Here is a 16,995-nt window from a genome sequence, read left to right on the forward strand (position 1 = left end):
ACGATACGGTGCGCAATCGGTCGACGATATAAATAAATGTCAAATTTTTTTCACTCGTTCTCTGGTTCACAGTCGGCACAGAGAAGAATTCGCGCCATGGTTCTACAATCCTCTGGTGCACCTGGAGCAGGTGTTGCTGGCTCACGCGCTGGTCGTGGTAGCAGCCAAGAAGCTTCACGTTCTCGAAGAGACGGCAGTGCCACATCTCAACAAGGCGGTACAACGACGCAACAACATCCGACTCAGCAACAGTCGAGCACTTCGCCCTCCAGCCAACAGCAGCCACAAAATCAGTAACATCACTGAAACTTACCTGACGCCGACCAAAACGCCTCTCGGAATCCGTTTTAATCGCCGGGGTGGCCTCGTCGCTTTCACATTCTCTTCTCGTCAAGAGAAGGCTACGTGCGACCTCCTTCTCGCGGGCTATGTATCCTTCGATGTGCATAACACGGGGGGCACATCACGAAAACTATTAGTTCAAAATGTCATACAATATATATACACACGCAATAGGATTCGATAATCTTCAAAATCGTATAAGTTTGATTCAGAACGGTAAGAGGGGGATACGATCGATGGCGCGTTTCTTTTCTTGTTTTTGGTGTTTTTTTTTTTTTTTTTTTTTTTTTTTTTATCTCCTTTTTTCCTTTTTATTTAAGTTTGGATACGCGAGTTCATATATCGTAAGAGTCTTTTGTCGCTATTTTTCGAGAATGTACGAAACATAGAGCGTCGTTTTTTTTTTTTAGATAGATTTTTGTAACAGAATACGCTATAAATTATTGACTTATTGCCATTGATCGTGACACTCGGCTTACATCGCTATTAATAAAGAGTCGAACGGCTCGGGATACACAGCTCTGAGGTAAAAGCGATGCAGGGTACCGCGTTGAATCAGACGGAAGTGCACGTCAGCTAATCGAAACCGCATCACGCGAGACGAGGTGAGACGAAAAATTCCTGCCTATTCGAAGCAGGAATTAAGTTATAATCAATTCTTCCGTCGAAAAGATACACAGGCCGTTCGCTCACTTCTTTCTACGCGAATTGCGACATGTTTCGTTGCGAGTTCGCTTTTATCAAGAGATAAAGCGACGGGTGATACTCAAACGAAGCGATTTCGCAGCATTAACGAAACCACCTCGTCGATGAAATAGGATACGACGATAAGAAAAAAAAAAAAAAAAAAAAAATAAGCATACACAACCTTATTACCTCATTCATTACGGTTAAAGATTTAATATGATAATGAAAAGTGAAACGAGAGAAAGGATAAAAATCAACTAATCTTTAAAAAAAAAAAAAGAAGTCTACCTAATATTAAAGTTATAATAATATACAGAGAAGTTAAGTAACGATTACACAATTACGTTATACATGTTACTACAACTATTATTATTACTACTACTATTACTACTATTACTACTACCACTACTACTACTACTACCACTACTACTATTACTATTACTACTACTACTATTACTATTACTACTACTACTACTACCACTACTACTACTACTGCTATTAACTACTACTTCTACTACGTATTCTATACAGGAAAGCGATTTTTTTTAAAGGAAAGAAAATAATTACTCTAGGTACAGTTTTTTTTATACCACAACGCAGAGAGACATTAATTAACGAGACTTAATTATTGAAAAAAAAAAAAAATGTGAACGAAACGTGACACGTTCTATAGTTAGACATAAGCCGGCAAGTTTTCATGGCAGACGCCCTCATCCCCGGCCCCTCTCGTGCCTGTAATACCAAAGAAGCGATTATGAGTTTTTGCGTATTAGTGAAGTGAAAATGCGTGACACACACACACACATGGTCGTGTCGAACGCTCAACTCGCCTCAAGTTCCTTGCAAGAGCCAAGAAGAGCGAGAGGGGTCAACAGACTCGACAGAGACAGAGATATTCGCGTCTGCGGGGAATCGACGAGTGGTTATTGACGGCAAATGGAAGGACACTGACGAAAAGTGGCATCCTTCGTCATCGAGTCGCTTTTTTCAAAAGTGATTGGAAAGAAGAATCGTAATCGAATCAAAGATGTTTCGATGGAAAAACATAAACGGGGAGAGAGAACGAATGAACGGAGAGAAAAAAAATTATACGTTTGATTGTTGTGAAACGTGAAACGAACGCTACGTTTCGTGCTACGAGAAGGATGTTCCACACAAAGGAGGGGAAAAAAAAAAAAAAAAACGAAGAAGAGAGAGAGAATGAAAAAGCGACCGTACGAAAAAGCGAGAAAAAACCGCGAGCGAAGAGGGAACAGAGAGAAGAAGTTTTTAAGATGAAGAGAGAGAGAGAGAAAAAAAAAAAAGAGAGCCACAAAACTTTTTCAGGGATTTTTACTTTACCATGAGTGTAATAATGTGTGAGTGTGCGTGTGTTGAATAATACTATTAATTGATAAGTAATTACTGATTAGGCATATATGGCAAAAGAGGCGCCAGATAAGGTTAGAAATTCGGAATAATTCGAGAGGAAAATAACGTATATATGGAAAAGAAAGACAGGAAAAAAGTGCTGGGGGTGGAAGAGTGATATTTAGAGACGAGAAAAAGGCATCGTTTATCAATTCAAATCGCTCTTCGCCTTGTTTGTGCGAGCGTGGATATTGTCCAGCGAGTATTTATCGACACGAGCGCATGCTGATTTTATGAAACTCTATCGACGATCTTCCCAAATTTTGTCATTTTTCTTCGTTTCTCTATTCGTTGCTCTAATATACTATACAGTATGTATAGTGTATACATGCTACGTACTACTGATTAAAAAAAATTTTTTTTTTTTTTTTTTTTTAAGAAAAGTAGAGAAACGAATAAAAATTACAGAATTTTTACGAAAGATCGTCGATAGACTTTCATCGAATTCACATACGTCGTTTACATAACTGCGATATCCATACACAGATACGCGTTCACGCGTAACGTTATTACTTTATTCGCAGAAACTCGCAGCGATATCGCGTTTCTTGCACGGCGCGTACTATCGATCACGATAATTCTGATCATTTTTTTTTTTTTTTTTTTTTTTTTTTTTTTTTTTTTTTTTTTTTTTTTTTTTTTTGCGAAAGGAGATGAATATTTTGGGTATTGCTGAGAAAAAAAATTTTTTTTTTTTTTTTTAGTAGAAGAATTCAAATTTTTAATATTTTTAACGTTGGGGAAGCAAGAGAAAGAGAGAGAAAAAAATACCTTTTTGAGAGCAAAGAATATTCGTGACCGATTGCGCGTGAATCGTAATCCTTAAGTTCTGACTTGCGAAGGGCAAAAAAAAAAAAAAAAAAAAAAAAGAAAAAAAAAGAGAAAAAGAAAAACCACACGAAAACGAAGGGAATCTAAAAAATTTCGAGGATACGATAGTTCGCACGTGCAACGTACGGGCGGGAAGCGTTTTCGCTCGAAACGGGAAAATATCGATCGCGTAAGAGATCTTTCCCCTAAAGGGGAAAACGAGAGACGGAGATAATGGTTCTATTAAGACTATTTAGAACGGTGAAGTGAATTTGCACTATTTATCGAAAGAGACTCGAGGAATTGATCGACGAATACGGTTAGCTCCGTTTCGATGATCTATAAACATGACCAAAAAAAAAGGAGTGATAAATTAACGGATTGACGAGATGCACGGTCATGTGCCACGATTATTCACGAAATCGGTAAACTTTCTTTATTTTTCAACTTCTTTTCAAGGCTAATTACATTCACAGGCTCTCTAATTATAGTTCGAAGATTCTTCGATCTCTTCGAATCGAAATAATTCGTCGAATTCGATTTCAGACAAACTTGGCGTTAAATGATTTCTTTTTTTCCGATGCTGACCTATCTCCTCTCGAAATCTCGTGGCACATCATCGATGCTCAATTGGTACGTCGAATCTCGGTCGCTAGGTTCGCGTACAGCGACGAAAACGATAATCCCTTCCGGTTGATCGGAATCGATCGGAAGACAAGGGTCATCGACCGTCGGTTCACCTCACGGCATTTGGTATGCGTTTAGTACAAAAATACACGAGTTTAACGTGGGTAGAAAGGGAATACAATTTTACGAAAAGGGGGGGAAAAAAAAAAGAAAAAAAAAAAAAAAAAAAAAAAAAAAAGAAAAAACGTGTATATTGAACGGAAGGGAAATGATATATATAGATATATATATATACACAAACACACATATATATATATATATCGCGTGTTAGGATTTTTGTTTATCGAGTGGAAGGCAAATACTACGCGTAACGAACGAAGAAACGAACTTGTGTTGAGAATACTTGTGCGCACGGGAATATATCATCGATAATATGGGTAATATGGAAAATTGGACGATGGAAGAAAAAAAAAAAAAGGATTTGTACGTGCAAGGGAAGAACAAAGGGGATGAACACAGACGGAGGTGGGAGTTTTATATACCACCGCTGCTGGCTCCGTTTCCCTTGCCTTTTTCTTTTTCGCTGCATCTCGAGGAGTGCCGGAAAGATTAAAAAAAAAAAAAAAAAAGAATAAGAGGAAGAGAGAAGAGATTAAAAAAAAAAAAAATAAATAAATAAGAAAGAAAGAAAGAAAGAAAGAAAGAAATTGACCGAAGATAGAAGGAAAAAGATTAACGCCGGATTTGAATGGAGAAAGGGAGGGGAAAAAAAAAAAAAAGGATGAAGACGAAGAAACGAGAAGAGAAGAAGCGACGCGAGTGAGTATGAAATAAAGGAAACGAAGATAAAAAAAAAAAAAAAAAAAGGACGATGAGAAATACTGTGAGAAAGAGAAAATGAATCTAAGAGTAATAAGTTTATTTTTGATACATTGTTGGGGAGATCTAAGTGAATCTTTCTTTTTCAATTTTTTTGTTAGATGTTTTTAATAACTTAATGAATTTTAACGATATTAATAAAAAAAAAAAATGCGAGGCGTGAAGAGAGAAGGCGAAGACATTTTTTAAATAGAGATATAAGGAGATATAAGAGAAAGGTGGAGTAAGAAGAGAAGCGGAGTGTTTTTCGTAAAAAAAAAAAAGAAGAAAAAAAAAGAAAAAAAAGAGTATGTAACTTAACGGATAAAAAAAAGAAAGAGAGAGAGAGAGAGACAAAGAGAAAGAGGTAGAGTAAGAAATAAAATAAAGATAAGAGTGAAAAAAAGTGATGAAAGATTTAAAAAAAAAAAAAAAAAGGGCACGGCGCGCAGCTTTTTGCGCTGTGCGCGTCTGTCGCTCGAAAGAGGAGTTAAAGGAGATTTTAGTCCGATAAATTGTATAATATATTTAATATATTTGGGAAAAACGGTGGTGCCAGGTCCGCTCGGCGAGTAAACGGATATTTCGATGACGTGCAACAAAGGCGATCGGGCTCGCAGTTTTATGTGACGCGATTTCCGTCTTTGTCGTTTCCTGAAAAGCCTTTTTCGCCCGCAGGCCTACGCTTCCGTATTTATTTATCAAGCGTAAATATTTAAAGACACAAGAGTGAAAATAACGTTTTGTAAAAAAAAAAAAAGAAAAAAAGAAGAATGAAACAAAGAAGAAGAAGAAGAAGAAGAAGAAAAAGATGAAAAGAATGCAGAGAAAAACGACGAAAGTGCCAAGAAACTAAAATACGCAAACGAACGAACAAACAAACAAAAAAAAAAAAATATGTCAATATGCACACAGTAGTAAGAACACCAAAGTTCACCAAACATCCAGTTTCATTGAAAATATCATCAACGAGGACCATAGATGGTAAATTCACGGAATAAAACAATAGGATAAAAAGGGAAGATAAGAAAAAGAAACAAGTAAAGAAGAAACGTTCGACAGCCTCGATTAATAATTATCGGAAATAATAAAAATAAATAAGGATAATCCAAGAGAAAGAAATTTGCTTTACTTCTTGTCAAAGATCATCATCATTTACGCTACTTCGAGATCACTTGACGCTCCTTTTTCCTGAAACGATTCACCTTAACGAGAAGAGAACACGTTTGAAAATATTAATTTTCCGGTCGAAACAACGAATCAAAATTTTTATCACTCGAATTTTTCCATGGCCGATCGCACACGGAAAAAACATCAGAGAAAATGACAGATACGCAAAATACGTACAGAGAAGCACGACGCTGACCGAGAGATACAATCGCTCTTTTTACAGGATTTTCGTTGTTGCCCTGCGCGAAACGATCTTCGATCCCAACAACGAAAAACATCGCCCCCCACCCCTTTTTGGAATATCTCTTTGTAAGGAAAAAAAGAAAAAAAAGAAGAAGAAGAAGAAGAGAAAACGAACAAAAAAAAAAAGGAAGAAAACAAGAATGAAAGTTCGTGATCCGCAATCTGCCCCGCACGTGAATTTTTTTTTTTTTTTTTTTTTTTTTTACACCTTTCACTCGTTCATTGATCTTTGATTCATTTTTTCGTTGCGCAAATTTTCGGAACGAAATTTCAACGAGACTAGAAGACTAAAGAAGAAGAAAAACTACTATACTATATAATAAGAAGAAAAGCGAGAAGACTCGGAGACTCAGTAGTGTAGAAAGTGAAAAAAAAAAAAAAAAAGAAAAAAAAAAGAAAAGAAAAGAAAAAGAATATAATTCTTTGACTTCGTTGCTCGTCCATAGTTCTTGCACTCCGTTTCAACGAAATACAAATTCGAGGATTCGAATGGATTTTACGACAAATACACGCGAAAAACGAGCATATGATAAAAACTGGAGAAATCATCACACGCCAACGGACCAACGATTCAAAACACTCGTCACAAGAAAAAGAAGAAAATACAATCATCGCGATAGAATGGAGAATGAAAGTTCATTTTTCGGCCGATTCCTCAGCATTTAGCACTTCTCAAACACCATGAAGGAAGAGAAAGGAAGAGAATTGAAGGATGCGAGATATAAAAAAAAAAAATAATAATAATAAAAAAGAACCGTTCGCACGCTCGGGAGAATGTACAAATCAAACAAAGTAACAAAATGAAAAAAAAAAAAAAGAAAAAAAAATAAAAAAAAAAATGAAAATGAAGATTGAATAGAAATTATTAATATAAATAATAACTTAAAGAAGAGAGAAAAGAAGATTTTTAACGTTATAAATTATTATGTGCGTGAATTAAGAGGCGAGAAGTAACTTAATCTACTATTGGTTAAGAATACCAACAAAACAAATGTACAAAATCGATTTATCGCTAAATCTAAATGTTAGTATTCTAGAATATTTTACCGTGAGAAAAAAATCGTGCTTATCGATTTAGAATTGAGGAAATTAATTAAAGTAAGCTCGGCGCTTAAGTTAAGGATTTTTCATATATCCAGCGAGACTAAAAAAAACTAGGAAACGACGATAGAAACGGAACGGGGAAAAAAAAAAAATAAGAAAATAAAATAATAAAATAAAAAGAAAAAAAGAAAAGGCGAATAAGAGATCGTATCAAGCATCGGGTATCAAAGTAATTTTTGTCGACAAAACAAAGAGAACAAATTTTTTTATCAAAGCGTGAAATGTGCGTAATTTTCAACTATCGTATATATATACAAGCCTCGACTATATAAACGAAGATATAGAAGAAACAGAAGTTTAAAAGAAAAAAGAAAAAAAAAAAAAGGAGAAAAAAAAAAAAATAAAGTTTCTTTTCTTTTTTTGTACGAACGTCCAATGTCGTTGTCGACGTATCATCGACGACTCTTGTTAAGCTTTATCAACTTTTTATCACTATCTTCATATTGACTATTTATACGACGAAAACAACGGTCTTTTTGTAGTTTTTTACGGAAGATTTTTTGAAAATAAGTGCTCTTCCACGAGGAACTTATCTGTACCACAGGCTCGTGCAAGCACGGTAAGCACGAATCCCCGGGCATAACGCATACAGTACAGTTACGAGAAATACCACGAGAGACGAAAATTCGGAGAAACCGGCACGACGATGGACAAACGATGAGAACTTTCAGCGAAGCTACATCACTGTAGTAGAAAAGGAAGTAAAAAGCGAAACAAAAGAGAGAAAAAGCAAACCGAGAAAGGAACAGAAGAGGAGAAGAACGCGTCTAACGCGTAACAGCTACGCGATTCGCGAGCAAACTTTCGATAAAACGGTAAAAGACGTAATGAAAGAAAAAAAATGCAAAAAAAGGAGAAGAAGAAGAAGAAGAAAAAAAGGAAGGAAGAAAAAAAACAAACTCTCCGAAAGAGACGCGAAGAAAACAGACGATTGCACCCGCCATCGCACGATCAAATGGCCGTAACTTCATGCAAAAATCTTCCATTTCCGCGCACGTTTTATATCACATCATCGCATATTACAGCAAAGACATCTCTCTCATACGATTCGATCTACCCATAGTTGAAGGATTGGCATATCCGCTCGACGCCAAACGAGCCGAAATGCGATACGCATATCCATATAAATACACGTGTACTCTCGACCGATGTAAAAAAAAAAAAAAAAAAAAAAAAAAAAAATAAAGAAAGAAAGAAAGAAGAAAAGAAAAAAAAAACGAAGGCACTCGCGTTTTTTCAGCGATCCATAATAAACATTGTTGCGATGAACAAAAATTTGGAAACAATTTTTGGAGGAGAGGGGAGAAAAAAAAAAAGGAAAAGTGAGAAATTCACGCATTTTATACGCATCGGTTATACAAAAAAAAAAAAAAACACAAATACGGAACACGATCGTTGGAGAATGCCGACGGTCGAACACAGAGCGACACACTCGATGACCTTCACACAGTCGATCTTCAGAAGACAATCACAGCTCAATCAATCCTTCCAGTTTTTGCTTTTCAATGCTTTCAACCCCGTCGTCGATGTCTACGCAACGCAACAACATCCGTCGTATATCGCGCATATTCAATTCACTCGCTCGTAGACCCGAGAGATCATCGATCTTTTTTCGAACGAGAATTTACGAGACAGTACGACACACCAACCATCGTTCTCTTTTCTGGGCATTGCTCGACTGTCTTCGATGCACACACCGCATTTACATAAAAAACGATAATATCGATATCAGGGTGGTTTATACGCCGACACGTCAGCTTAAACGTTATTACATATATTAAGCGTATTACGGGGGAAAGAAGAAGAGGAAGAAGAAGAAGAAGAAGAAGAAGAAGAAGAAGAAAGAAAAAAAAAACAATACCGAAGAGATCGGGTTCGCGATTCGATTCGATTCGTCATCGATCTGTACACGATCCTATAATACTATATATATATATATATACAAGTATATATTTATATATATTATGTTATATATAATATATATACATATGTACGTACAGACGAACGATTCCGCGATCCGTGCACGCGGCTCGCTCCCGCGCAAGAGTCCTTCAACAATAGTAACAGATGGATTATATAAAAGTGACCATGGGGTGGGAAAAAAAAGGAAAAATAGAAAAAAAAAAAAAGATATCGAAATATTTCGCGACATCGTATCGATTCTTCGCCCCCGTCGTTGCGAACGACTCACATCTCAAGATTACACGGCACTTCATATTTCTTTATAAATAATAATAATAATAATAATAATAATAATAATAAGAATAATAATAATAATAAGAATAAGAATAATAATAATAAGAATAATAATAATGATAATAATAATAAGAATAATAATAATAATAATAGTGATAAATGAATAGTAATAGCGATAAGGGATATAAGAATTATCTAGAGCGGGAACGGCTTGAAGATTAATCGTTGTGCGTTGCACCGATCACAAGCAAAGATTATTATTATTGTCGTTTCGCAAGAGAAGACGAGATCGCGCGCGCGTATAATAGTTAAAAAGAAAGTTAGAGAAAATGCATAACCGGGAGAAACCATCGCGAGAGAGGAAGAAAACAAAAAAAAGAAAAAAGAGATGGTAGATTATTTTGGGCTTTAGTATTAGTATTTCGAGATAGCCGAAGTTAAGTAACGACGGTTGGAAAATTGATTTAGTAGGATCGCGAATTATAGGACCGCCGGGAGTGATGGTGGAGGAGGAGGAGGAGGAGAGGCTGGATTTATAGGGAAATTTGGTTTGTGTCGGTTTGGTTCTCGTTTCGCCGTCCCGTTTCTCGTTTCGTTTCACGGGGCAAAGTTCACTTCCGCTCGATCGACTGGCATCGATCGATCGATCGATCGATCGATCGCAATTTCGCCCGTGTCGAACGAGACGCGGGACGACGAGGAGCGGCGTCATCCCCGTCGTCGCGTGGAACGCACGCGAGAACTCGAAATTGGAATCAGGATTGGTGAATCGAGAAGCGTATTTTTTCTGAAATACCGGATAAACGCGGCGGTAAACGAGGGCCTTATTGTATACAGTTGGGCATTGTTGTTAACGTGACAGGTTTCAAGTGATATCGCTAAACAGATAGATATATCGGGTATAGTAAGCTTTTTCTTTTTTTTAAGGCGTGGTATACGTAAATTGGACGATAAAAAAAAAAATGAGGCATGAGAAGAAAAGAATTGGTGAGAAAGTTGAGAAAAGAATTGGTGAGAGCGAAAGGGAATTAAATAGTAGAGAGCGTGTGAGCGTGTGAGTGCGAGAAGAGTATATATATATATGGTTGAAAAACTGCTTTGAATCCTTGATAGACAGAGATGATATATAACAGAGCGATCTTGAGCAGTGTTGGAAAGCGAGAGAGTGAGAGAAAGGGAGGGAGAGAAAGAGAGAGAGGCAAGTTTTGAGAATACGTGGATACACGTTTTTTTTTTCGAACGAGTCTTAATATATTATCTATTATTAATCCTATTGTTGCCAATAATGGGCATTATGAAGAGAGAAAACCGCGCGGGTATGTAACTTATTCTCTATGCATTTACACTCCCCTCAATCCCCCAAGAAGACCTTGTATACATATATAGTAACACATATTATACACTATACACTTGTTGTACATAGATATATATTATATGTAAAGCTTAAACTTATTAACGAAACAGATTTAGTCGATGTGTACCGGATAGAAGAAGGATTATACAAACCCGTAAAATATCCGTTTGCCGCGTATGTGTGATAAGAGCGAATGAAGTTTTTTCTTCTTTTTTTTTCCTATTTTTTTTTTTTTTTTTTTTNTTTTCTTTCCTTCCTCAAAACGAGCGCCATCACGATGCCGCAGTTTTTTTTTTTTTTTTTTTCTTTTTAAATACAAAGGAAAGAGAGTTTACAAACACACACACACACACCCCGTGTGCCGTATATGGGTAGCACATATAACGTTCACACTGTTTCGTCACTCTCGTCTCGTACCTTTTTGCTGCAGAAAGTTCAACGATTATTAATTATCTATGCACACGTACACACGCACGCGAATCGTTATCATCGATCATCGTAATCGCGAGAACCGATTCGATCTGTTTATAATATATATATACATATATCGAGGCTTGGTTCGATCGATCTTCATCCTGATGGGATGGAAGCGCACACACTGCCCAATTGATATCGTACATAAGAGAATGCTTACTTTGCCGTTTAAATGGGACGAAAAATTACGAGACGCGCAAGGTGTGTAACGAAGCATACGAAGCATGGGAGAGAGAGAGAGAGAAAAAAAAAATTACGATCGAACGACTCGTGTTCGTCGTCTCTATATCTCTGATTTGAGTCTCGTTAAAAAAAGTAATTGCCGTATTCGGCAATAATGATAATGACCTGCATACCTCTTATGGATATATATCGTCACACTGCCAACGAGACGAGACAGCGGCTCGGCGAAACATAATTTCTCATAATCGTTTAAGTATCCACGCTAAAGAAGAAAAAATAAAAAAGTAAAAAAAAAAAAAATAATAATAATAATAAAAAATAATAATAATAAGCGGAATATATCAATTAATATAGTCGGTGTGCCGTCGTTTATATCGAGATGCTCTCTCCTGCGAAATCGAGGCGACGATCGAGGTTATTAACATCGAGTTGGGGGATACACGCATTTACGATCGGTCGCCGCGAATGTCGAGACGAGATGAGTAATACTAAAACCCAAAATAGCCGTTTTCGGGAGTTCGACCGATCGGAGAAAGTCACACGAGAGACGGAGAGAAGAGGCACGTAAGGCGAGAGAGAAACAAAGAGAGAAAGAGGGAAAGAAACGATAGAACGATAGAAGAAGATTAATAAAAAAGAAGAAGGGAGTTTGTTTTTCATTCATTCGCTACCTCATGAGTTATTTATCGTGTTTTTTACTTAATCTAGTGGGGAAACAAAGACGAAACGAAGCGGAAGAAATAGAGAAAGATACACAAAGGAAGAACATTGAAGAGAGAGAGAGAGAGAAAAGAAAAAATGCAGGAAAATATGTTTTTTAAAAAAAAAAAAAAGAAAAAAAGAAAAAAAAAGAAAAAAAATTGAGATTGATTCAATATATATATACATAGTTGTTCGCGTTTTCCTTTTTTTTTTAACATCGAGCAATTTTTTTATCAGACGAAATCGTTTTGTGAGGAATTAAAATTAATAACACGTAACGACAATGCACGCTTACTTATTTAGAGAAATAAGTATTGTTCGCGAATCCTGTAAGAAGATCAATTTTTTTTTTTCTCGCTATTATCACATTGATTCTTTCTAATAAATTCTTCTTTATCTCCGTTGACTCGTTTCGCGTTCTTTTGTTAGCGCGATCATATATATTTTTTTTTTTTTTTATTATTATTATTACCATTTATTATTATACCAATTATTTGATTGTACGAAATGTTTATGCACGTTCTTCGTTTTTCTGTTCGGTTCACACGTTTGTTTCGCACGATTGCCACGTTCGTGAATGTTGTTCTGTTTACCCGTTCGCTGATACATTTTATAACATTTTATATACGTATATAGATATATAATAGATATTTAATGCATTTATATGTATCTTTTTTTTTTTTTTTTTTTTTTGTTACAAATGGGATAAAAGGAAAGCGTATACACACACACATGCATACACGCACACGCATAGCAGAAGTTTCATAGAATAATACATATTGCAGAACATCAGCCTCTCTCTATATATACACGTGTCCGGAGAGAAATTCCAATAAACGCGGAGCACAAAACCATTAAATCGCAAAATTAGAACGAATTGGTTACCGATCGACGTTATATTGCCGGTTATATTAATTTTTTTTTTTTTTTTTTTTCCTCATAAAAGACGACGGGAAAAAGGCAACAAACGCTTTTGGGTCAGGTCAACATTCGCGACAAGAAGTCGATACGCACGTTGTATATACATTCTATGCATATATACTTTCTGTATCATACGTATGGAAGCACAATGTGTGTCCGAGCCGAAACAGTTCTGACGACAGTTTTTGAATTAAACGAGAAAAATTACGAGGACGAATTTTTCTTTTCCTTTTTTTTTTTTTCTCTCCATCACTTTTTGTTATCTTTTCGGAAACTAACTCGACACGTTCGAAAAACAACGTGTTGCAAACGTATGCACACGATCGCGGGACCATACCGATTAACCAAATGGTTAATTATGGGAAAAGACTATCATTCTTATATATATATATATATAACGATTTAACGATGTTCCTATCCGGAAATCGCCCCTTTCCGGTTATTGATCGATTAGATCAATTTAACGCTCCCTTATTGTGATTTTTTTTTTAGAACTGTTTCGATTTGGAACTCTGTGCCATGTTATCTTTCTTTCTTACGAAAATCTTACCCGCGAAGCTCGATGGTGATTTATCGAAGACACGTGTAAAAAAATGCAAAGCGACACGAAACGAGGAAAATAGAAAATAGAAAAAGCGCAAATTCAATATGACGATTGAAAAATTGAAATAGGAAATAGGCAAGAGCCCCATCGAAAGAAAAAGAGAAAGAATGACGAGAAAGAATGACGCACACGAGTGTTACAACGTCTTTTCGCGATCTATTGTTACAAGTTCGACGAGAACGGATGAGAAGAGAACGATAGAGAAATTCGGGGATGCTTAGGATCGTGCGAACTCGTGGGCCATCGAGCTGAATCGTCGGAAATATAATACACACGCATGTATATTTTATACACACGTATCGACGCGCAAATGGACTTCCGAATGACATTTTTCACGACGAGAGAGAGAGCAAGTTTACTTGGAAGCGCAACGAGTGGCTGGCCGGTCACGGAAGGTTGAGTGAAACGGACCGCGAGGATACACGCTAGTCCGGCATGGTTCCCTGCTCATGGAGGAGAAATCAAACGAAATTTTTCGGACACGAGGAAATGAAAAGGAAAAGAAAAAAAAAAAATATATAAAACTAAAATTTGGGAAACATTCGTTTCAACACGTGATAGTGCAGAAAAACACACGCGACATAATAGATAACAATGTGCTGTAACAATGGGCAAAATATATATATGTATATATATGTATATATATATACACACACACACACACACACGCACACGAACGACGATCGAACGAGAAGGGCTGACGACAAACTGGACGGGCAAAAAAAAAAAAAAAAAAAAAAAAAAAAAAGAAAAAAAGAAAAAATAGAAAATAGAACCGAAAATAACGAAATCATTATCACTTCAACAGCAAAGAAGAGGACAGCTTTCGTTTTATATACACATATATATTATATATACATATATTCTATATTGTAGAATATAGGGAAAAAAAGTGGACTGTATGAAATTACAAAAAATAAATAAAAAAGAAAAAGAAAAAAAATAATATAAAAAAAAAAAACACAGAAGAACTCACAAGATGAAAAAAGAAGGGAAATATAAAATCAGGTCACGACCCTGAGCACGACGCTAGGGATGACCGTGCAGAATAATAATGTTCTACTACTTCACTTTATCGAAATACACGAAACGCAAAAGGAGAAGAAAACGGACTTACCTATCTTTACGCATACCGCAACACACACACGCATACTATATACGTACATTATATATATATATAGATATATGAATATACGTAAATTATTATACGCACGCCGAGGATGGTACGTGGGATCTTTTGAATGAGAACGAAGCGAGGAAAATAGGAGAAAACGTTTTTGAAAGGATTTGACGAAGGACAAGTGTGGAATATAAAGTGAAAAGTGGGGGAAAAAAAAAAAAAAAAAAAAAAAANNNNAAAAAAAAAAAAAAAAAAAAAAAAAAGAGACATCCATGTAATTTGTGAACAATGATTGCATGTATAACGAACTAAATAATAATAATCGTAACGGGATTACTTAATCATAATTGAAAATAGATAAACGGCAACACACGCCGTTTCATTTTTCTTTTTCCTTTTTTTTTTTTTTCGTCGCGAAACCGATCGCAAAAGAAAATACGATATAATACGAAATATCTTCGATTATCAACGATAATAATTCAACGGAAGATTGAGAGAACGACGATTTTTTTTTTTTGAAGGGAAGGAAAATATAATTGCGAAATATTGCTGAATAATAAGCGGACAAGTGGAAAAGATGTTACTTGGAAGTTAACACGTGCTTGAAAAGAAAAAAGAAAACACACTATTTTCCTGATATAAATGATAAATAATATAGAGGTTGCGCATTGCCGACGGAGACAACCTCCGCGCTTGCATTTTTTTTTTTTTTTTGCTTCGCACTCGCTACTTTGGGTATAATAATGACTTTTTTGTTTTAATTTTTGTGCTACCGCGGGGCTCGTCGATCTACTCGTCACTCTCGGTCGTTTCAATCTGTATTCATCTGCATCTAGTTCTTTTCACCAGTCAGTTTCGAGGACGAAGGGGTAAAGGTGGTGGGGAAAAAATATCGAGTGAAAAGAAGAGATACGAAAGAAAAGTCGGAGGGAGATGAAGAGGAGAAAATAAATCGGGTTTTATCGAGACGTAATTAAGGACGAGAGACCGTGACGAAGGCGAGCCCTGTGATTACTATAATTTCACCGTAATTAATTCATTTTTTTGTCTACTTTAGTTTACTTTAATTGCTACTATTCTATTATTAAAGAAAAACTTCTATATAATCACTTACACACTATCGAATACTTTACTTATTATCGCTACTACTACTATTACTACTACTACTACTACTACTATTACTACTACTACTACGCTACTAGTACACACTACTATTATTATTATACTACCTATTATCTACTACAGCCTGTATTTTTGTGTCTTGGATGATTTGATAATTTTTATTCTCTTTTTTTTATTTTTTTATTTTCTTTTTCTTCTTTTTTTTTTTTTTTTTTTTTTTTGCTACTTTCGTGAATTCCGTGTAAAACATAAATGAAAAAGAAAACTCGTTCTTTTTTTCTTGATCCGAGGAACTCGTTCCGATGATGCCTACCTGGATAAAGATTTCATAATTTTTTTCCGTTCATTCTAATTTCTTTCCCCCCCCTCACTCCTCTTTTTGCAATAATCAAATAGAATACCGTCGAATCATAGAGTGTTTATTTTTTCGTCGTATATTTTGTTTCTTTTTTTTTTTTTTTTTTTTTTTTTTTTTTTTTTTTTTTTTTTTTTTTTTTTTTTTTTTTTTTTTTAAATTCGATTACGGGAAGGAAATACATTACTCGGATGTACGAACGTAAGAACGATTGTTGATAAAAATTTGGTTTGGCGACGGACGAGAGATCTAAAAAGAAGGAAAAAAACGAGGGAATGAATTAATAAGATATGGCGTATAATAATCTTAATGTTTATAATAATAGTAATAATAATGAGGGAAAAGAAAAAAGAAAATACTAATTCTAATCATAACGATAAAACGCTGATCGCAATTTTTTTTTTTAAGCAATTAATAATAGAAACTCGCGAACCCGCGCATTCGAAATGAGAAATAAATGTATCTGTCGAAAGCACGATAAAACGAGAAAAAAACGGTCTGCGCGATCGAGGAAAAAAAAGTTGATGAAATTAAGGATAGAAGAAAGAAAAAAAAGAAAGAAAGGGAAGAATGAAATGGAATGAAATACCGATTGACAGGCACGAATTTCCTCGATCGAGGGAACAAACGCGTGTTTCTTCTTTCTGCTTTTCGATTATTATAACGATCAACAAATTTTTTCGTGTGTCGTCACGGTTTCAATTTTTTTTTTT

The 16,995-nt window shown here is 35.5% G+C and overlaps 1 protein-coding gene across 1 annotated transcript in view; it reads left to right on the forward strand.

The window, feature by feature from the left end:
* Window positions 1-1,398, forward strand: part of LOC122720935 (insulin-like growth factor 2 mRNA-binding protein 1) — a 65,427-nt gene extending 64,029 nt beyond the window's left edge. Inside the window, exon 8 of the mRNA XM_043948055.1 lies at window positions 73-1,398. Within this exon, the coding sequence (XP_043803990.1) occupies window positions 73-297 (225 nt within the window). The 3' untranslated portion in view covers window positions 298-1,398. The remainder of the gene's footprint in view (window positions 1-72) is intronic.
* The last annotated feature ends 15,597 nt before the right edge of the window (window positions 1,399-16,995 follow it).

This window comes from Apis laboriosa, unplaced genomic scaffold, assembly GCF_014066325.1.
Source record: "Apis laboriosa isolate Shangri-la unplaced genomic scaffold, ASM1406632v1 scaffold13_cov153, whole genome shotgun sequence".
In the NCBI taxonomy this organism is placed as follows: domain Eukaryota; kingdom Metazoa; phylum Arthropoda; class Insecta; order Hymenoptera; family Apidae; genus Apis; species Apis laboriosa.